The 24,249-nt window shown below is 35.4% G+C and overlaps 1 protein-coding gene across 4 annotated transcripts in view; it reads left to right on the forward strand.

Moving 5' to 3' along the window:
* The window catches only part of pcsk5b (proprotein convertase subtilisin/kexin type 5b), a 522,800-nt gene that overhangs the window by 112,199 nt on the left and 386,352 nt on the right, over nucleotides 1–24,249 (forward strand). For all 4 annotated transcript variants that reach the window (XM_028802364.2, XM_028802367.2, XM_028802368.2 and 1 more), the window contains exon 3: nucleotides 17,246–17,359. In XM_028802364.2, coding sequence (XP_028658197.2) covers nucleotides 17,246–17,359 — 114 coding nt within the window. The remainder of the gene's footprint in view (nucleotides 1–17,245; nucleotides 17,360–24,249) is intronic.

Here is a 24,249-nt window from a genome sequence, read left to right on the forward strand (position 1 = left end):
GATCGGGATGATTTTGACCCCAAATTCTTTAGGTCCATGTGTGTGTGGTGTGTCTGACTGTGGTCCACAGGTGGTTAAAATTTAAGTATATCCATTTATTGATAAAGATGCAGAGTATACAGGGTTACTAAGGGCACACAGAGCACTGCGATGAAAGGTGGACAAACACCTTCTGGCAACAGAGGAAATGGAAATAGTATCGAACAGTAGATATGCACAAACCTTTGCTATTTCCTGGGAAATTCCTTGCAAATAGAATTACATAATAAGTGGTATCATCCTAGATAAAAATGACAATCAATATATGGTGAAAATGCAATAAATAAAATGCTGCCATGAGTATTTTGCTGATCCCTTAAATCATGATCGAAACACTCCCACCATACCAAGCAGCTGACTGTAATCCTTCATCTGTGGGGAAGATTGCTGATATTATGGCATAAGCTGAATCTTACTTGATTGATGGAGATGAAGTTGTCCTTCTTGGTGACACACAAGAATCCTCTTAAAGCCAAAATCATTATTCAAAACCTAAAATCTAAATGTTTTTTGAAAGAACATAACCATATCTAAAAAGTCCTTTCCCTAACTACAAACTAAGAATTGTGAAGCATTGTTTGTTTTTTGAAAGAAGCTAAAATTTTAGATGCTAGGATTACTGTATCTCCAATTTAAATATTTTGAAGTGAAGATGTGGTGCAACAACAATGGCAACAAATTAAAAAAATGTCTGCTTTTATTTCAGCACTTCAGTGAAGTGGCTTTTAGGCTTGCCATCCTCTAAGTAGAAAGAATTTTTGTTTTTCTCGCTGTATTTGAGATATTTTCCAGTTACTGCTGCTGTTGCCTTGACCAGTGCTTGTCATTGCAGAGTTAACTGGGCTTTACTAGAATACTTATCATCAGCATTCCAAGTCTTGTCCAAAGTGGCCAGTCAGTAAAACTACTTAGTATTTCCTTTGTGTCCAACTTCTTTGCATCTAGCCATGGTGTTATTTGTCCTCCCAATCTGTCCCTCTACCCATTAAAACAGCCTGCGTGCATTGCTTGCTTCATGAATTCAATTTTGCTTCCTTGCAGTATATGCCGTATCCAGTGCATACCTCCATGTCTAATCACTTCGTCAATCAAATGAGTTACACCTAAGTGATGCCTGATCTCGTTATTTGACACATTGTCACAGTAATGTCCTGGGAAAATGACTCTCTAACACCAGCTATTGGGTCTGGCCTTCCTTCTGATATCCTTTTATTGCACGTTTCATATCCATAAAGCAGGATGAAGCTAGTTGAAGCCTTAAAAGATTTTACATTTGCTCAGCCAGGTGATTTCCCTGCTTTTTCTTAGTGCTTCGTTCAGCTGGCAAAAAGGTTGTCTGGCTTTGTAGCTCTTTTGGCTTAATTTTAACAGACCTGCTATTTAAGACTCGGCGCCCATAATTTTTGTTTTCCTTAATTAGCATCCAAACAATAATGAGATTCAAAATGAGGCAATGGATGACCAGCAACCTGTGTCAGAGAAGGTGTCCGTAATGTTGATCTGCTCAGGTCCATCAAACATTTTGATGGTGTTCTTAGAAAGTAGAAAATCAACAATTTTGGAAATGACTGTTGTGGCAGAATGAGAGCACCAACAAGCCATGAAATGAAATAATGGGTTTAATTAACAACAACAATTGGTTCCTAATTAGGAGACTGCTTGGATTGAAATTGGTAGGAGTTTGAGGCCCCGACTTAGCTGGTCTTTTGTTGGCTCACTTCACAGCTCATTTCTGTTTGGGTGTCATTTAACAAAAAAACTGAAACAATGTACAGGATTGAATCTTAAACAACAAGTCAATTAAAGTGAAGGGGAAAATCAGTTAATTAGAAGCAAAAACTGCTCATTAATTAAGAGAAGGGTTAGAATGAAAAACTGCACCCACACTAGTGCTCCAGGAGCGGAGTGGGAGACCCCTGGAGCAGTGGGTTATAATTCCTTCTGGCCGTGCAATACTTACTAGAAATGTTTAATTCCATTATTTCCTTATACATTCCAAAAACCAACTGTGGAACCGTGTTGTTCACATGATGCAACTGACTCAGTACTTAGTTGCTTTTACATATGGCTTGTTTTTGCTTACTTGCTTTAAACTGTATTTTTCCACATTTTCGGGTTCTCTTCCTCCAAGCGTTTGAGAAATCCTTTTTCAGTGCTATCAATGGCACTCTTATCTGTGTGCCGCTCTTGAGGATGCTTTTTTATTTCTTTTCATGGCCATATGCCCAGAAGCTGTGGGTAAACTTCTGACCTTTATCTTAAGTGTCTCATGCGTAGAACTTGCCGCCAACTGACTAGCCTGTGATACTTATGTGGTCCATAATGTTACCTTACTACAGTTTTCTGATGCTTCAGCACAATATGGTTATTTTTCATGACATGCCTGACAAACTGGGTTGTGCTGCCAGTGACATTAAAATTGAGACAAACAAGTGCAGTTCTTTTTATTAGGGTTTATATAAAAGTATTTTGTGAATTATCGTCTCCTGTTTTATTTTCTCTATATGTGTGAGTGTTTATCAACATTATCTCCTGCATTTTTGAAGAAAAAAAATGCTTTTTTTAAGTCAGTGTGGTTACACACTATATTGAACTCCACAGACAATGAGATCATTCTGCAGCATCTCTGAAATAAGACATAATCCTAAAAGGTTTTTGTAAAGAGGATAATTAAAATTAACCACACAGTTTAAATAGTCAGGACTTGAAGAGTGTTGCTCAAAATGAAAAGGCTTGCTTCATGCTAAGAATAATAGTAGTTTGTTCATTTGTGCTTTAATCCAATGCATTGTGGCAACAGGGCACAGCCAATTTAACATAGTTTTGATTATATGAGAGCATCAGTCTGTCACATCACAGTGTACCCTAAGTATTACTTTGAAAATTCAGAGATACCAGTCTACTTGTCTTTAGAAGAAGTGAGGTAACCTGAAAGTCCCCACATAGATAAGTGGAGAGTATATAAAATTCCATGCAGATTTGAAGTAGCTGTGCCAAACTCTGTGCCACCTTACTGCAAGTATTTCATTCTTTGCTTTAAATGTTATGAAGCATTACTTAGCAGATATTCACTAATTTAATATAATTGACAGCAGCACATCCACCTCTGAGCCACACTTGTACAAATAACATGAAAACCTTTTTTATATTGTTTTTAAAACTCATGGTACACCTGTTCTGGGGCTTTGTTATGTAATGTAATGTACTCCTTCAGTGCCTCTGAATTACGAGGAAATAAAAGCAAAGGACTTGTCTATTATAGTAATAGATAAAATGCTTAGCAAGGGATAAAAGTCAGAAAATTGCAAAGCTAAATGAAGCTTATTGAAAATGTTTCTCGAAAGCTATTAAGTACCCTGTATATAGTTAAAAAGAACTGATGGCAACTTTGCCCTTTAATGATGCAATCCTACTGCCTAGTTTTCACCTTCAAATATTTCTTCTGGCACTGCGTTTGACCACAGGCAAAGAGTAGACATTTTGAACCTAATTACTGGGCTGCTTCCAGAGTTCGAAGAATTCTTATTCATAGTACTGTAGGTCCAAGGGAATACCGACACCTTGTGGATATTAATGTTGGATAAGTACAAAAATTTTGACTTTTGTCAAAAAAACAATATAAAAAATACTAGTGCATTTTATATGCCTTTGTATATTTAACCAGTTACACATGCAAAACCAAAACTTAATAAAAGAATTCTAATTTCTAACAATTACCGTATATACTCGAATATAAGCAGAGTTTTTCAGCACCCAAAATGTGCAGAAAAATGTCACCCTCGGCTTATATTCGAGTCAGGTCCCGCTGCCCCCCGGTATACGAACAAGCCAGTTTCCCTTTCGGTTTGTGCACACCAATGATTTCCGCACGTGTTCAGTCTCTCCCTGTGCAGCAAGTGAGAGAGAGAGTGCAAGAGAGACAGACACACACACACACATGCGCGCGCGTGCGAGAGAGAGATACCATATTGTTTTTGTTGACCCTCTTCTCCACTTACAGAGCTAGTTTACTGTTATTGTTTGAAATAAATACTCAAACATTTAACCTACTGATGCCTCAATTAATGTATGGTAAGTTTATTGGTATTTATTTTGATTATTGAAACTTACCAGTAGCTGCTGCATTTCCTACCCTAGGCTTATACTCAAGTCAATAAGTTTTTCCAGGTAAAATTAGGTGGGTCGGCTTATACTCGAGTATATACGGTGGTTTGCTTTAAACTTTATTTTAACACACACTTGTTTATGTCTCCTTGACTGTACCAGGCATTTATTATTCATTGATTGTTTTAAGTCCAAATTGAATAATTAACCTGTAAATGAGTCGCATGATTGTGTTTCATTTGATTTTCACACTGAATCTTACCTGACAAAGAGTCTCACAGTTCTTATTCGATTTAGATTCACAATCTTATCTATTTTCAATTATACTTTTTCACTATAGTTTTATATGACATGAATTATTGGCACATTTATGATATAATACAATATATAGAGTAATATCAATTATTTTATTATACATTTGAAATTCATTTTGTAGGGAAGAGGTTGTTTTTCAGCCCCTGCTCCCATTTATGAAGTAAACAAATCAAAGTAATCAGTTAAACAGTTTGAAAGTATCAGATAAGCAAAGTGAATCAAAATACCTATCACTAACCTGGACCTCACTTTAAAGAGTTTTTACACTTGGATCGTTTGGATGAGTTGTTTTGAATTCTGGAGCAATTTCCCTCATAGTCTAGTCATTTAAGTAGATGTGAATTGGACCAAGACCCTTTAGAAACCATAGTATCAGTGCAGTACCAAGCAAATCCTGGAGCAGTTTGTTTGGGTTATGAATTTGATCCAATGTGGAACTGATCTAACTACAGAAAATGCTGTGTATTATGGGTCATGTTTATGCTGGTAGGCAGTCTGCATATGCTGTTCATTAGGCAATCTCAGCTTAAGAGTAAATATACACAACTCTGACAAGTACCTGTAAATATGAGTAAGTCTAGCACCTGATCTAGTGATGCTGCAATTAATCAGCCGCTGTTCCAAATTTGGTCGATTTTTCTCTACAAAAGAATCAATTGGTCATCTGTATATTTGCATCTGTCTTCCTAAGCTTCACAGTAATTTAGTTGTCATGCTCCTTTACACAAAACATTACGGTATTTCAGCTAGCGCACATGTGTAATTTTTTTTTTTTTTTTTAGTTGTGAACTTCCCGTAGTCAGAGAGCAGTAAGGCAGACAATATCAGAGATAGAGGAGAGCAAAATATTAGTCTTTACGTTAAAGGAAGTGGAGTAATAAACTGAGGAAAAGGAATGGAAGGTGTTGTCCTGTGCAATTAGAGAAATGGCAAGAAAAGCTACTGAATGCAGACAATTTTATTTTGTTCTTTAATTAAAACGGACACAGCTTATCTATCTGAGTTTGGATGGTGAGTGAAATTGTGCTTGGTACAGCAGCTCACATTTTCAGAACAAAAAAAGATAAAGGTAAAGAAGAATTTGAAATTGCTGCTTAGTAAACAATAGGCTTTGTGGCTTAAAAGTAAAGTTTGTCCATTTTACTTGTAAACATATTAAGCATGTTAGCCTTGTATATTCTAGATAACATATTTTAGTATTTGGTACACAGTATTAATTATTAGTTGTAGTATGTATATTATGGGCCAGTTCATTAACATAAAATTGGTTATCGGTATCGACATTAAAAAAAATCTTATCAGAACCTCCATATCAGGCACAGTGTCTCTCCAACTCTCTTGTGATTTAATAATAGTTATTAAAGGTTTAAATTCACTTGTACTTATAATGGTGACAAACGAATAGCAGTGTCCTGTAAGACTGGTAATCAAACACCTTAATTTTACAGGTGGGGGCATCTTGTCAATAAGACCACTCATTTGGCATAATGCAGATGCTAGAGGTACATTAACATTGATACTACGTTGTAATTGTTAATCAGACTTTCCAAAATGAACAAATATTTACAAGACTAATAGAAAGACGTGATTTGAAGTAGTGCTGGGCGTTATGACCAAAATTCTATATCACGGTATTTTTCAAATTTATACCGGTTTCACGGTATTGGACTGTATTTTTTTCCCCATGCATGAGTGGATGTTAACCACATTTTCCACTGCAATTACTGACTAAGAATAACCTATTCCACTGTCATGAGAATTGTACATTGTACAAAAAAACATTTTAATGTGCACACAAGTATTAATACAGGTTTGCATGGTCCCATAAAGTGATAGTTTTCAAGGTGGTGGTACTAATGAAGAGAAGGAATCACATTGCATGACAGATGCAGTCAAAATATAGAGCCTTTTTATTGAACAAATTTTGCAAACAACTTAAACCAAAATTTTGACAACATATTTTCAACCATCCATAGAGACATTTAGACTTAGTAAAATATCCAGAGGTGCTTGTCAAAAGTTGTATTGTACTGAACATGTCTTAGAAAAGGAATAAATAGTAAATATTTTTTGTAAACCAACTACACTTTTTTTAATGTTAACAGTCTTTGTCCACTGACACGTTAAAGTGACTTTTTAAACAACTTTACCATCATTAAACTGCATAATATTTAAACTAATAAATAACAACAATACAATAAATAATAGTGCAACTTCCAGTAATAATACTATTACTTCCAAGACTTCAAAGCCCAGGTGCATTACACAGTATTCACAAAAATTAAAATAAAATAAAACAAGTGCAACTTGGTGATGACATCTTTACCAACTGAACCATCATTAAGGCAAACTGCATTAATATGGACCTTGCTTCAAGCTAAACTATATACATAAATAATAAAACTGCAACTTGCATTTATAATGCTATTTGTGGTATAGCCCTACGGAAGCTTATTAGGGCCACAGTGAAGAAGAAAACAAACTATATGTCGAGATTAATGTCGACATTTCCATTTTATTCTCAGTTTATTTTGTCATTAAAGTAGAATATCGTAAACTAAACTTCATCCTAAAATCAATGTTTAATTTACTAGATTTTCTCAAATCCCGTTACAAGTTAATGTAGCACATTAAATGCTTTGTGTTAAGTGTTCCCCGACCCAGTTGTTAATCGCTACGAGCTTCTTAAACTGACTTCCTCTACAGTAAGAGGAGGTGCCGTCAGCGATCGCCGCACAGAATACATTCACTTCATGATATTCCTGCTCTTTGAAAATGTAGAATGCTGAGATAATTTTTCATGATGAAATGCATTAACACAGGTATTAAACATGCACAGAAGTGCTGCTCCCTTCCAGTAAGGAGTCCCCAGGTGTACGTTCAGTGTAGAGAACTTTATGGCAGGTGTGACGAGGCTTCAAAAACTGGATGTATGAATGGGTATCGCACAGGTTTAACTTAAATATTGGATAAATATTGGGTTTGTGATCTGGTGGTCGGAGACACGAACACAGAATTCAATGCATGTTCTTCTGAGCGGGCTTTCTTTATTGCATGCGTGGTGTCTCTGTCTGATGTACAAACCCGCAGTTCCTATCTTTCTTTTTTCTTTCTCCACTTAACCAATCACAACACGATAAACGTCTTTGTGAAATTAAACCTAGTTATAAACTTAGACCACGGAGTGTTCAGAACTTTAAAAAAAAATCTTCATTATGCATGTTTAATTATGCCATCCATTCAGGGTTGCGCCCATCCCAGTAAGCATTGTGTGCGAGGCAGGAGCAAATCCTGAACGTGGTGCCAGCACATCGCAGGGTGACTATGAGCAATACATATGCTAGCAGGGTTAATATAGCATAACAAAACCCCACATCCTACATGACTTTGAAAGGAAACTGAAAGCACGCTGAGTAAACCCACCAGAAAAACATGCAAATTCAAAGCAAGGAACAACCGGGACCCCATTGCTGCGAGGCAGCAGTGCAGCCTCCACGCCACCGTGCCCCCACATGATTAATACATGCTTTAATGCATTTCATGATGAAAATTATATCAAGTATTTATCTTGGCATTCTAAATGTTCAGGTAGCAGGAATATCATGAAATTAATGTATTCTGTGTGCTGCCTGCACCTCCTCTTAGTGCAAGAGGAAGTCAGTTTAAGAAGCACGTAGCAATTAACATGGCTTGGAAACACTTAAAACAAAGCATTTAATGTGCTACATAACTTATGACGGGGTTTGAGAAAATCTAGTAAATTTAAATATTCATTTTAAGATGAAGTTTAGTTTACGATGCTCTACTTTAATAATAAATTATGAGAATAAAGTCGACATGTCGACTTTAATCTCGACAAACAGCGAGAATAAAGTAGAAATGTCGAGAATAAAGTTGACATGTCGACTTTATTCTCGTCATAAGCATTGAGATTAAAGTGGAAATGTTGAGAATAAAGTCAACATGTCGTCACACTATTACACAGTACCCAGGTACGTTACACAGTATTGAAAAAAAATAAAACAAGTACAACTTGGCCTGCAGTATTATCCAGTAGTGTAGAAACAGTATTCACACATTTGAACATAATGGTCCACATCCGACCTTTTAAATTCAAAGTATCTCTAGAGAACAGACGTGACTCCTTTTTCCAGCAAAAGTTCTTCTGTGTCATCATTTTCAACTTTATCGTCTGCTACAGCTTCAGTTTCGGAATGTTCTCTGTCCATTTTCACCACGCAGTTCCTCCACTACCGCATGTACTCCGTTGCACACCTGTTTAGCGGTGTAGCAGTGAAAAAGGTCCCCCTTAAAACAGTTTCCTGCAGCGCCAGGTTCCGAACGTTGTTTAGGCAATTTAAATTGGTGTTGCGGTATAAGAAAAATCCATATCATAACAAAAATAAACGGTTTTCGGTATGAACCGATATACCGCCCAGCACTAATTTTAAGTAATCTAGAGGTTATGTTCATTTATTAATCCCCTGGAAAGTAAGCACTCTACATCGTAAAATAAAGTGAAATTCAGCTAATATTATTCCTCTCAAAATGAAATTGACATGCATCTTTCCTATGCTCTCAACAGAGTCTGCTGTCATTTGCAGAGTCACCTAAATAAAATATGTCCTTTCTGTAGCATGCAAAGTAGCACAAAACCACAAAGGTGAATAAAAATGATTGTAATGTAGTTATTCTGCTCACAAAGCTGTTTGACAAAAAGTCTACATAGTCGTTGCAAATGCTGTGCTGCAAAAAACAGTTGATGTTGAACCGTCCATTATGATTTTTACTTAGGTGTTGGGGGGTTTGTACTGGGGGCAGTGTGAATTGTTTCTATTTCTGGCTAATGAAAGAAGTCAAAAAAAGGACAGTGGGATCTTTTTGGTATGTGGTGGTTTACTAGGAAATTTGCAGTGTAAAATGCAACCAAATTAATTGAAGATTGAAACAAAGCAACCAGTCATCATAATTCATGGGAAGATATTGTAGTTGTTGTATTTCAAACACTTTAAATGTAAAAGGCTGAAAAGGAGAGACTGTTTAAAAAATGGATGTGTAAATATTAACAATTCTTAAGTGTTCCTAAATTGAACCAGGTCTACGTATTAATCTAACAAAAAATCTTAACAGCCTTCCAGAATACTCCTCTGGGGTAGACATTGAAAAGAATGTGTGTTTTTAAGAGTTTTTTTTTTTTTATTTTTATTTTTTTGGATTACTTCAGAAGCTTTAGAAAGATGACTCACACTAAAAATCTGGGAAGTACAGGAGAAAAAAAAATGCTTACGTAAGGTGTACAAGGACCTCTGCTCTTTCTTTTGAGGGTGTGTGAGTTCTGTTTTCACTGTTCTGATAAGCTTTGTGCGTCACATGTAAAATGCAGGTGGGGAGAAATTCAGTCAGTGCTTGATTTTTATTGATTGGAAATAAGATGCAGTCCCTTATCTTAATAGGTGTAATAGCAATTATGATTACACTCAGAACTCATTGCTTCACATTATCAAGAAAAGTTTTTTTTTTTTTTTTTTTTCCTCCTCCTTTTGGCTTTGTTGTAAGCTCTATCACCACTCTAAGATACTGAACTATTGCTAACATTTTCTTTATGCAGGCGGCTACCACTTGCCTCTGATATTTCTCAGTGTGTTTTTTTGAGGATATTCCCTTATTAGATAGTAATACTTCTGTCTTTGTCTTTCTAAGAACATGTTACACGCTTATAGGATTGCATGTTATACTGGTACTGGAAATATATTGAAAAACCCAAATTTTTTTTCTTGTTGCTTATTTAAAAATGATGTGTCTTGTTTTGGTATAGTAACAGCATTTTGGTATTTTTGGTACCAGAAGTAAATATCAGCTTTTCTCCCATTCCAGACCCCCAAAACTACCCCACAAATGCCCCACTGTCAATCGCTAGTATAGATGAAATGTAAAACTAAGGTCCCAACTCTATGTGGTCATAAAAGATGTTTAGGCTAAATTGCCCTCTATGGCTTTGTCATTCTGGCCCCCTAATCATACCCTGTCTCTAACTGTCTAATTATTTCTTTCACCACTGCATAGCTAATGTATGGTGAGCGTACTGGCGCAAAAATGGCTGCCATTGTATCAACCAGGTGGCTACTACACATTAGTGGTGGTTGAAGTGGCTCCACACTGAAGTGATTTCAGTATTGAGAAAAGCTCTCTATAAATGTAAAGAATTATTATTATTATGTGCAAAAATGTCTGTTTTGTAAACTTCATGAAATGACACCACAGGCTTTGACTTGATCGAGACCTAATGCCCCCACCCATTGACTTTGAGGCTCTACAAAGGATATCCTTCCCACCTATTGCTTCAACAGGATCTGTACTTCACTGGGGGACACCCTTATTGCTTTGACGTGATTGGGACTTCAGCTGTTGACTCCCCCACTCCTTATTTCTTTGAGGTGATCAGGACTTTATATGGGATACCACCAACTCTTACTGCTCAATGTCCCAATTGGAACATACAGTAGAGGCAATCAAGAGGGAGGCAGTGCAGCATTACTCAATGGTGCGGAACACTGGGGGTGCATGCAATTGTCTGGCACACCGGTGGGAATGAAGTGAGATGGTGGGGGTTGGGGTTATCCATCATTGGCTTTGGGACTGTTCTGGTACCGGTACTGAGGTCCGAAAGCTAATATCGATACCGAAGTCAAAATTTTAGTATCGATTCAACAGTACATGCTTATGTCTTTCACTTTTAGCTTGAATATTTTTTGTGTACTGGCTAAATTCATTATTCAGTATCACATTCTCACTTGTAGCTGATATGCAAGCAGTAATGCAAATAGCAAAAGCAGTGATTCAACTTGAGGTCCTGACAAGTTTAAAAATGTGCGGGTTTAAGTTGATTATAATCTGCTGCTAAAATTCCTTCTTAACAAGTGTCATCATATTAAAATGCCAATGAGCATTTTTAAACAAGCAACTCTTGATGCTGAAGTGTCTTGTTTTGGTAAACATCATTAACAGAGTAGAAAAGACAAGTCCATATGCAGGCTAAAATTGTCAGGGGAACCTGTCCAAACAGATCTCTCACTCATACCCTCAGCACTGTGTAGTATTTCAAATGAGAAGATTATTCATCTCATACTTTCATTGCAAACAGAATACAGGGCAGTAATTCCTAAGGCAATTTTTACAGTAACTTTTCTCCCTGTAGTACCCCAAAGCCTGAAAGAAAGACACGTTTCTTCAAAAGATTTTTACAGAAATGTTTTTTAAACTGTTACTACCATAAAGCGCCATAGTTTGGCTTCTTTTGTTTATTATATTTCTTTTGTATAAAAACTGCATGTCTCTTATGTGTAACACAATGAGACAGAACATATAGATAGACCATCTAAGCGAATTTTTTCTTTTCCTTTTTTTGTTAAAAGAATGCTCTTTTTTGAAAATGTTCTTGCATGTATTACCCCAATTCTTCCCCTGCCAAAGTGAGGGGACTGCAACATTGTGTGCTGAAAGAAAGTTTACATTAGGATAAGAACTTTCTGATCTAATTTTTGACCTGATTTGGAGATTTAAGCTTGACATGAATCAATTAATATTTTCAGCATGAAAATATATTGAAAAATCAGGCCATCTATCCAGTTTTCGGGGCGGAGTGGTGGCTCTTGAGGCTAGGGATCTGCACCGACAACGTTCGAATCCCATAAATGCCAAAAGGGACTCTGCTCTGTTGGGCCCTTGAGCAAGGCCCTTAACCTGCAATTGCTCCGTCTTGGGTATGACATTAATCTGCATCCATCCCTGCATGTAGACCCTCCAACCGGCAGGGAAAAACTTGGGGATTGGTGGCAGAATTGGCACTCCAGCCACCATAAAAAAAACCTCACATTGGTTCCACTCCATCTGAACTAGTGTGGTGCTGAGGCGTCACCCGCTGCATGGTTGCACTCGGGTCCTAATCTGGATCCTGAGTTGGTTTGTCGTGTAGTGGGTGCGGCAATGCACTATCAGCGTGTGCTCCTAACCTCTGTCCAGTTTTCTGAACCTGCCTTTTCAGCACTGGGTTGTGTGGAATCTGGGTCTGTCCCAGTATTAATGCAGGATCCAACCTTGAATGAGACAACAGTCTAGTGTAGCGTGCACTCATTCACACCCTCATTCACTTACTGTATATTAGATCAATACAGAGCCACCATTTCACCCAGGAGAATTTCCTTGTGCTACTGGAGACTGCAGAAAAATAAACAATTGCACAGAAAGCATCCCGGCTATGAACCGAATGGATTTTATATGCTTTGGTGTTTGCCATTATCTCTTGCCGTTATCTCATTAACTAACTAGTTGTTGTGCCTAAAGTACTTCAAATGAAATATTTCTTGTTGTACTCTTAATCTTTGTTTCCAGGAAGTCTGGAGAATAAAAAAATAGTGTTCTCAAATATACAGAGTACAGAGAAATTCTTACTTGCATGTCTGACCAGCATGCAGTGTATTGCCACTCTCCAGCACTATGATAAACATGAATATTTTAAAATATGTAACTTCATTTTATTCAATAGAACACAAAAATCTTCTTACCTATTAAAGCTGTCTTGTTTTCATATCTCATGCACTGCTGTGCTCCCAGTTCCTGAAACCTTTTGGGTAGAAAAAACACCAGTCTATCACAAATTAACATGTATAAACTTTTACTTCATGATTTTATGCCTGGAGTTTAATTGTGAACTTTGACCTATATTCCCCAATAGAAGCTGAACATGAAAATGATTAAGTGTAAAACTCTGTTGTTTTTATGTTTTGACTATGCAGCCAAAGGTTTAACTGCTGCTTGGATGTAATTTTCGTCATATGCAGAGGTGGGTAGTAATGAGTTACATTTACTCAGTTACATTTACTTCAGTAACTTTTTAAAAAAAATGTACTTCTAAGAGTAGTTTTACTGCACCATACTTTTTACTTTTACTTGAGTACATTTGAGAAGATGAAACGCTACTCTTACTCCGCTACATTGGGCAACACTCGAATCGTTACTTTTTTTCCATTATATATGCTATATTCCAAACATGCATGGCCCCTGCCCCCGGATCGCTTCACTCGCCCACCCCCTTGGGCACGCTGCACGCCAGCCACTTCATGTCTCTGCTGCTTGCATTGTGAAGGGGGGCGGTGGGAGCTGAACGCACGCTAAAGAGACGTGGTTGGATCAGCCGATGTCTTACTGCTGTAGTGCTGCATGTCGATCATTTAAAAGCATGTGCAGTAGCTGTCTTTTTGTCTCACTGCCTTGTCTTGCTGGATGTTAAAGTGTCTCAAAGAAAATCACGTACCATCTCCTTCCAAGATTTTTTTTTATAATAGAGAGAAATGTAGATTTTTGTTCAGGGAAGAACAAGACAGCCCCTGAAAATAAGCCCTAGCACGTCTTTTGAAGGAAAAATTAATACAAGACCCTGTCTTATTTTCGGGGAATCTATCTATCTATCTATCTATCTATCTATCTATCTATCTATCTATCTATCTATCTATCTATCTATCTATCTATCTATCTATAGTTTTATATCTTCTATTATACATATATCTATGTGTACTCTAACGGCCTTCTTGCTTTCCTGCAGCGTGTGTTGAATAATAAACAGACTGAATCATTTTTCATTTATTTTATTGACATAAATCTCAGATACACACACACACACATATATACTGTATATGTATTGTGTGTGTGTGTGTATGTATATATATATATATATATATAATATATATATATAATATAAAAAATAGTTTTTACTGTCAAATAATGCAAAGAGTACGCGACACGTGTTTTGCCCCAATTCTGGGCTCATAGGTAACCACCCATACAATCAGATTGTGATTCAGACTACGAATGCCATGAGTGTGTGTGTGTATATATATATATATATATATATATATAATTAATATATATATATATATATATATATATATATATATATATATAATTAATATATATAATTAATATATTGCTAATGCTATCTGTCTAGTGCGTTCTGTCTGTTTTCTTATATAGTGCCTTCGCTGTCTGCCTATTATACAGTAAATTCCCTGTCTGTCTATGTAGTAATAATAGTATTATTACTTTTTGGTAATATAGAATACCTAGTATATAGTGCCTTTCCTATCTATCTGTCTTATATAATGCCTTTCATGTCTGTCTATTTAACTACCTATCTAGTGGCTTCTCTGCCTGTATATTATTTACTGTATATCTGACAGTTTTGTATCTGTTATACAGTGCCTTCCATATCTATCTGTCAGTCTGGTGCTTTTCACATCTACATGTACTCTCGCTATCTGCTTGCCTTTCCTAAAATACAGTATCTGTAGTACTAGGGTGTTGTACCATGTTAGCCATTATGAATGTAGAGAAAAGCCAAGCAAAATGACACCTTTTATTGGCTAACTAAAAAGATTACAATATGCAAGGTTTCGAGGCATCTCAGGCCCCTTCTTCAGGCAAGATGTAATCACATCTTTTACATCTTGCCTGAAGAAGGGGCCTGAGTTGCCTCAAAAGCTTGCATATTGTAATCTTTTTAGTTAGCTAATAAAAGGTGTCATTTTGCTTGGCTTTTCTTTAAAGTATCTGTTGATTTAATAAAAAGGTTGTACCATTTTTCATTTAGTAGTGCTTTCTCGGTCTGCCTTTTATACAGTGAACTCCCTGTCTATCTATATAGTAATAAGAGTAATTTTATTATTATATAGCAGCTTCCCTGTCTGCCTATCTATATATCTATCCCCTTAGCTGTAATGTGCAGGCTGATCTTTGAGTATAAGAGAAGGGGGCACGTGCCCTATGCATGCATAATAATTAAATAAAAAACAAACTTTAAAGGAGCCTGACAAAAAACACAAGAGACTCTATGAAATAATAATAATGATGAAAGGTTTATTACTATTTACAGCATATTTCTATCATTTTCATAGAAGAAAAAGTGCAAGCATCAGCACAGACAGTTTGGAGAGCGTTCAATGCGACTTCAAAAAATAGAACGAGCCAGCGGCATCAGTCATGACATGCCACTTTGAATTTTCTGCCTTTAAAAAACCTACATATTTTTTCTGAATTTTGACTACGATTTCAGCATTTCTGCTTTGTTTTGACAAAATCTGTTTTTGTGTCTCTGAGTATTTTCTTCTTTGATATGACATTGGTGTGGTGGTTGGCATTGCTGCTGCACAGCTCAGGTCACCTTTTTGGACGCAATAATGTGTTCAGTATAGTTGGTAGATGTGTCCCTAGTCCTCAGGGACACTTTAAACACGACTGCACCATTATAATCTAGTCAAATTTAATTCAGTTAGTCCTTCCCCATTGACTTTACTGAGTTCGCCAAGTTAAGTGAATATCGCAAACATTTCCGTGATTTCAGAGAATTCACTGTGAAGTGTACTCAGCAATGTTTGCGCATCACTAGTCTCTAAACAGCATGAATGCAGTCTTATTTGGTTTTATGCTACAAGCTTTTGGTAAGTACACCTGTGTTAATATTTTTCTGTTATTCACACTAAATTTAGAACACCTTCTTTTCCTATGGTCTTTAAAAGCTCTTCAGTTGTAAATGCAGATGATGAAGGACCACAGCAAGCAAGCCCTATACTTTGCAGAATTATTCTTTAGCTAAAAGGCTTCTGAAATAAAATAATCTTGTGTTGCAAGTCTATGTGATGTGTCTAATGAGATGTTTACACTGCAATGAACAAAAATATATCAGGAAATGTTGCAACAGAAGGAATAAAGTGCAAATTCTACCTTGACAACTTCAGGAAACCTAAGAAGGAAGATGTGTTCTATTTGCAGTATTAAGTGGTCCCTAATTAAGAAAATGACTGAAGCACAAACCTGCTGTCGTCGTGGCCTTCCATGATCTGACTTTGACATCTCTGATGTAGGGTGTTGAATGCAATTGGTCAAGGCAGTGAAAACATTGTGAACATTAACTGTGCTTATGATACCACAAATGAAAAAAAACAGTTATAGCCGATTTGGATTTTCCTAGTTCTCTTTGTGCTGACATTTCTTCCAACCTTGCATAATGAACTTTGTTCCATTTCTGTGACAGTTGTAATGAATAATGCCGTATGTGTGTCTTCAAGGACACAAGTTTGACTCTTCATTGTGCAAGACTGATAAATGTTCAAGCTTGGTTATCACAGAAAAAGCCAAATTATCATATTTGAGCAAATGGCATTACATTTCCTATTGGTATCTCCTGTCATTAAAATGAAAGGTTTTCTATGGGTGATCCCACTCATTCCTAATTTTATTCAGAATCTAAAGCAACTGAAATGTTTTTCTGTAGATGTTGTTTTATAGTTGGAAATTAAAGTAAATATGACTTAAAACGATAGTCTGACAGGAGACTAAAGGGCTGAAGGTAGACGAAACATCCACTTACAGTCACGTTCAAGATGTTGCTATTCTTGACTAATTAATTATTTTTTCATAATGTCATTCATTTATGACAAGGACTTTTTCATCACACCTTTTATAACCAGAACTTAATCTGTTCAGACTAGAAGGATCAAATCAGAAGTGTAGTTAGAGGCTCAACATTTTGATAACATCCATTAAGTAGAATATTTTAAGTCTGCAGTGAAAGAAGAAGTACATTTCAGGGGAAAAATAGTGAGAAAATGAATCATCGGAAGTTTCAGTTTTGACACTACAGTATTTGTTTCTGTTTCAATAAATATATGCTGCATCTATTTTCTACACAGATTAGCATATTTCAATTTAAATAGTAATTGTTTTTTCTTGTATGCAGGTGGAATGGATACAGCAACAAGTAGTGAAAAGACGAACGAAGAGAGATTACAAAGCTTCCCAGCAACTACCCATTTCTTTCAATGATCCCAAGTGGCAGAACATGTGGTATATAGTAAGTGCGCAGAGCTTTTTGACTTCATCCTTATTGAGCCATTTTGCTGTGTGTCATAGTTCATTGATCTTCTGAAAATGAATTGAATATTGACTTTAAGAATTTGAAGCATTATCAATGGAAGATGTAGAGAAAAGCCAAGCAAAGTGACACCTTTTATTGGCTAACTAAAAAGATTACAATATGCAAGCTTTTGAGGCAGCTCAGGCCCCTTCTTCAGGCAAGATGTAATACAGAGACTGAAGTTCCCCATGTTTATATACACAGTCTAGGGCAAGAAACAACATTGGTAAATCTTTAAATGAGAAATTTTAAATGTAAAAAATTAATAGATTCATTCAGGCTAGGGTTAATTTAACAAGAGAGAAAAGAACAATGTATTGTCAAGATCTCTGGATAAGATAACTGTCCAACAAAGTCTTTTGAAGTTTGTAATGAGTTTTTTCAAAACGATGTGGCTCTGTAGACAGGTTGTCTGTCATTCTGAGAGATGTAAACAATCCTCATATCTGGCCATAAAACTCTTCAATGGAAGATGGAATGCCCTACTACATTGGACTTTTTTTTTTTTTTGATACATTTTTGGGGGATTGTTATAGATTACATTGTAATAGGTAATTTACAAAGCATGCGTATAATGGTACGTCTTATTCAAATCAGATCAAATGTCCTGTCCATTATCCATCTAGAGCAAAGAAAGCAGAAAATTTTAACTTTTAATAATCACACACAATTTTTAGGCATGCCAAAGGTTAGCAATCATTTCTAGTGTGTATTTAATTTAGGACAGCCAGTACCGGCCATATTCTTGAAAACATTTTATGAGAGAAATTAGATGAGACTTGTAATTTAAAGTCGAAAAGGACATCCTTCTGTCATTGTGTTATAGTTGATGGTTAGGATTCTACCAGTTGAGTAAGGAACAATAGTAAGGTAACAGCATAGTGTAAGTTATCACAGTAGGTTGTTAATTAAGCAGTGGTATCCCAAATAGAGCTGTTAGAGGGTTAGAATGTTTTGCGACTGCTGTCAGCAGAGCATCAATGTTAGTAGTAAATCAAGTAAATGTATAAATTCAAGCATACAGTGCCATCTTAAGATACTTTATACCCTAAATTGCAATTCAGATCAGCAAGATAATATATTTTAAACATGTAATAAATTGCTCACCTAACTTTTTTAACAAAACATCATAAAAAAGAAGGAAAGACTTAACCAATATAATCAAGTCAGTCAACACTCTGCATTGGGATATGGAAACAATTAGGTTGTTTAAGATAGATAAAACCTTGCATCTGAATGGTGGAAATAATCTCTTCAGTATAATCAATAATCATTTGCCTTTGAGTATTGAATGGAAAGAAGCACTCTTTCATTGAATGGAACGGCACAGCAATTAACAATGTTGAACTGGCAAGGCGCTATTTAAAGAAAGCTTTTTTTTTATGTATCTTGTTCATTTCCTTGCTAAAGCTGTCTAAAATATTAACAGCTGTGCATTTGTTATTTAAGAGTGTTATAATGATGGTTTCAATATGAAATTTGTTGTAGATAACATTGTTTCAGTCTGTGTGGAGCTTGCACATTTCTTTCTTGTCCTTGTGAGTTTTCCTTCAAATGTTCCTCTTTCCTCCTAATACATATTAGGCTAACGGTGTAATTTGTGTACTGTATGTCTAAAATTATGTGGTTTCATATGTACAACTGGCTCTTTCTGATACAGCAGTGAAGTAAACATCAGGACCCTGTCAAGTCAAGTTTAATGTCATGTGTACACAGTATAGTGAAATTCAGACTTGCATTTAATAACGGTGTATGTGTGGACAATTGCCTTGCCAGTGACATTAATTTTTTGAGCATGGAATTGGTGGAGACTTGGTGTAACAGCCTTCCTAATGTAGATAGTCTCATTTGAACAACTAAATAATGCTTAAAGATAAAAATATACCTGACATGATTTAAATAATTTGATGGTTCATGTCCTGTTTTATTTTAAGTGAATCTACTCATTCTTTCCCATTTCACTCTAATCATGGAGTACTGTCAGCTTTTACTTAAGATCATATGAATGAGCAGTCCCCCAGTGAAACTCTTTGGATATACCAATGTTCAGTGTTCTGGTATTGATGTCAGTGTTTTTGAATATTCATATTTTCTGTGCTGAAAACTGCAGATCAGAGATATTGTTCACTGTTAATAGAATGAAAACATTTTTTTAATTTAAGTGATAAAAGTTATACAACTTGAGTTTTTAATGTATGATATAACACAAGTCTGAATAAGTATGCAGTGCTAAACTCTAAATTTCACTGGTCAAGAAAGACTGGAGATGCGTACCAAAATAGCATGTTGCGTTGGGTGCTGGCCTGCTATAAGCCTGTTGCATGCACACTTTGCATATAAAACAAAAAGATTTTTGAGTAGACTTAAGAGTTTTTACATGATTGTGGGGTTAGCAAGTATAAATATTAGTGTATTCAAAAATATTTACATTTTGTAACTGCTTCAAAAACAAGTAACAAAGCTAATATTGTGATTCTGTTTCAGTGTTATGTAGACACAGAATCAGTGCACAACACAATGGTTTTGATATTTGGGAGTTTACAGGATAACAATTTTAAATATCCTCATTGAAATAAACATTTCTCCATCTTTAATATATAGTGCCTTTGTTTCTTATCAATCTATCTCTATTATACAGTATACTGATTTTCCTTTCTTTCCATCTGTCTGTTATATGGCACCTTTCCTTCCTGTCTTTTTGTCAATATTTTTATTTAAATATTCGTACCCCCTTTTGATTTCAGAATATTTTATGTGAAATATCCATCTTTAGAATTTCTCTATTGTTTTGAATTAGGGCTTGAACAAGTGATATGTGATCATTGTTGTCAGTATGCGTTTAGACTTGCTAATTTCCAAAGCAAAATGAAATTGTCTATGGCTAATTAACTACAATCTTGCAATATTTTGATAAAATGTAGGAATTATATATAACCACTATAGGTGGTTCTGTCCGTCTAAGAAGCCTGTGTAACCAATGCTGTGCATTAGTTTGTTCAGTAAATGTGGACCAAGGCAGCAACTAATTCAGCTTTCTTTTCACAAAGTGTCAAGATTGTTTTTGTGTCATCAAAATGGGTTTCACTGGAGTTTTAGTTTTTGTTTTCTACCAAAACATCTCCTATTAAAGCAGCAGCTTATTGTTGAGCACATTAATGTAAATGGACTAAATATTAGCAGCTCCTGTTTAGGATAAGTTGCTACTAGTTTCTGTTCTTTTTGAATTGTCTTATCAAAAGCACCCACTTTAGAAGCAGTTACAAATGTAAATTATTATAAAAAAAATTGTAATTTTAAATTGGAAAGGACATTAATAAAGAGAGTTACAGTATTTGTGATAGAAGTGTAGCAAAATAAATTTTTCATTGATTTTATTGTTTTAAATTTGGTACTGCAAGTCAGAATTGCAGTTTCAGTACTGTTGCACATACAGAGTAAGGTAAAGTTCTTCCATGTGGGCTGCAGTCATGTTCTGTGTTTCTTAGAAGAGTTAATTGCATGGTGAGACTTATTTGTGTCAGTTTGCTTAATTCGATGCTTTGTTTGTTCCAAATAACATTTTCGTTAACTCTGTGATTAAGCATCAGTGCTCCTAACATTTAATAGGATTTCTTTGCAGTAATACATTACTCTCCCTTGTTTTATTTTACTGAACTCACAACGAAAAAATTTACAAGTTCTTTTGCTACAGTTGCAGTTATACTTATTTGTGGGCAGCATGTTGCCTATGCTCTTCGAACAATAAGCCACTCTTCTGTCCTTTACAGAGGTGTAGCTGTGCCTTAAGAAACTACTACAATATAATAAATGGATTTTTAGTTATAAACTTGGCTTATCTGTTATTGAATATGTAATTTTGTGTGATGCTATTAGTCATCAGTTGCAATAACTCGTGTTTATATTGTCTTCCTGTACTTTTGTGCTTGTGTAAGCAAACCTTTCAAAAATGATAAATAAGAAAAGAAAAAAGCTAATATGACTTGTCATGAAAAGTGTGAAAAGATTAGGTACTGTTTACAGAGTTACTCTGCTTAAAATATTACTTAAAAAATAAAAGGGCAAATAACATGCTATGAAACATGCTCTTTGCTAAAAGGGCCATGAATAGAAGGACGGATGAATAGAAATTAGTAATGATTTAACCAAAGTTACACTTGGAATAAAAAGTGTTTAATATCATAAAGAGAAATAATGCATACGATTTTCAAATAGTTTTTTGAAATGTGAAAAATCTGTCCCTATAAATTGCTGCAGTTGCTTTCCTGTAATTGTGGAACAATCAAATCAGCCATGTTCTTCTTAGCTGGAGAATATGACAGCTTGAGTACTGAAAAAACATATTTGATTGCAAATTAAGGGAGACTAGTGAATTCAATGGTCTGCAACTGCTTATGAAGTATCTTATGTTTGTCTAGTTGTGTAATAACTGAAAGGAGATGAGACAATGTTACATTTGTACATGAACTACTATAAGGTATCTTACTTGTGGAAACAGCCCTATTTTAATGTTTCTTTGTGTTTTGTTTGTGTCAGCCTAGTTTATTGTAGCATGCCAGGCAATATTGCAATGACAGTAGTCCCATGTAAATTTTCAGAAATTTACAGATAAATTGCTAGGTTAAGGCAGACATACTGGAGTCAGTATCCTGAGAAATTTGACATGGTTCTCTAAAGTCAGAACCAAGTATAGATGCTGAGAAGTGTCTTGTCAAGCATGCATGGTGTGATAACAGGCTTTACAAAGAAATTAGTTACAGTAAACCAGTCATTAAAGGGTCTCCTGCTCATTTGCTTAAGTATGCAAATAATGAGAGTTTTTACAAGCAAGTTTGAAATTTTATTTTGATAATTTATTTTTTAAAGCATCATCAGATACGGTAGTTAATATCCATTAACACTGAGAAGAAAATTAAGCCTAGGTTCCTCTGAGTGTAGATGTATTATTCACATCTACTTCCACCATAGTAAATAAAATCGTTTTTACCAGCAGTGTAATTTATTATTTTTTTCCCCCTAATAAGTGTGAAGAAGCGAGTACCATTATATTTCTGAGGTATTTCCTGGTGTCTTTTTTTTTTTTTTTTTTTGAGTCTTTCTATCATTTCTTTTCTAATAAGCAATCTTTTCTTAGTAATGAAAATATTTTTGCATTAGCAACATTTGACATTTTTAGTGATAATTGGGGCCTAATTTGCCTGGTCTGTTGTAAATAGAAAGCAAGAAAGAGCTTTGGAGAGTATCTTAACATCACTATTCAGGAATGAGTTTCGTCTGTGTGATGCATATTGTAGTAAGTCCTTATTTTTCTTAGGAAAGACAGAAATAAATGCTTGGCAAAAAGTCTGAGGTAGAATTTTGTTGTCTTTAGCTTCTATATAATAATTGCTGTTATTGCATTTCAGATGTCCTGCTTCTGGATTTGTTGAGCTAAATCTTATTGGCCTTCTCACTGTGTTCATAATAATGATACTGTGATTTAAAGATGAGATGTTCCATTTCTTTAGTAGTCAAGAGGTTAAATTCTGATTGTAAAACCTGTCTTTTCCTATAAAGTGCCTCATTTGGAAACCTGGCGTATTCTAAATCTATTCAGGTTATGTTGCTGATTAGCTTAGATGCCTTCTTATTTTCAATTTGTTGTTGTTTGAAAGATATAAAATCTGTCCTCTTATGCCTTCAGTTTCCCAGAATATTCCTGCAGAGACCAGAGTCCTGTCTCCAGAAAATCAGTTTTTCTTGGACATGAATTCTATATAGTTCTCATCAGCTAATGGAAGGTGGTTAAGATGCCAGCTATGAGATGAGTATGTAGGGCATAGTGATTTAAGCTCCATGATCAGAGGGGTGTGGTTGGAGATGACAATAGCGTTGTACTTGCATGATTTGATAATGAGCAAAAAAATGATTGTCTATGAAGAAATAATCAATTCTTGAGTAACAGTGATGAACTTGTGAGAAAGTGCTTCCTTCTGTAATATCACAAGACCAAACCAAATTTTTTTAAAGGCAGACATTTAACTTTTAATCTTCGATGTTTATTTAATATAATCATCCATTAAATCTAACATCCCAGAGATCTTACTATCTTTGGATACAGAAAATACATTTGATATGGTTGAATGGGACTACCTGTTCATCACATTGCACAAATTTGGGATTGGCCCAAACATGAGCATGGATCAAACTACTATATACTAGTCCAGAAGCCTCAGTTTGTATTAATAACATTATTGTAGACTACTTCCTTATCGAGAACCATGTTCTAGTTTGATGTCCCCTATCATCACTGCTTTTGCATTTGCCATTGATCGATTGGCTGTTTATCTCTGATGTATTTTGAAAGTAAAGGGGATTTTTCAGAGCAGGGCTTAAACAGAAAATGTTGTGTTATGCAGATGACATGGTACTGTATATATGTATATGACCACAAAAGTCCATTCCAGCAGTCCTAAAAGCACTAGCAGATTTTCAAAAGATACCTGGACTCAAAGCGATCTGCTAAGATAAATGGGAAGGTGTCCAGTCTAGTATTGGGTGCTAGAGAGTTCACTGGAAAAAACAAACTTTTATTCAGATTAATTTTAAGTATCTAAATATCAGAAGTAAATATAAAGCTGTTTTGTCAACAAAATTTTGTTGTCTGCATGGAAAAAACAAGATGTGAATAGATAGTCCACCCTCCATCTCACATTAGCAGGTAGAATCAACACTGTCAAGATAAACATCCTTCCCAAGTTTCTTTTTCTATTACAAGTCATCCCCATATACATTAACAAATCTTTTTTTTAGAAACTAGATTCAATCCAAACCTAATTTATTTGGAATTG

This window comes from Erpetoichthys calabaricus, chromosome 5 (assembly GCF_900747795.2).
Source record: "Erpetoichthys calabaricus chromosome 5, fErpCal1.3, whole genome shotgun sequence".
Taxonomy (NCBI): Eukaryota; Metazoa; Chordata; class Cladistia; order Polypteriformes; family Polypteridae; genus Erpetoichthys; species Erpetoichthys calabaricus.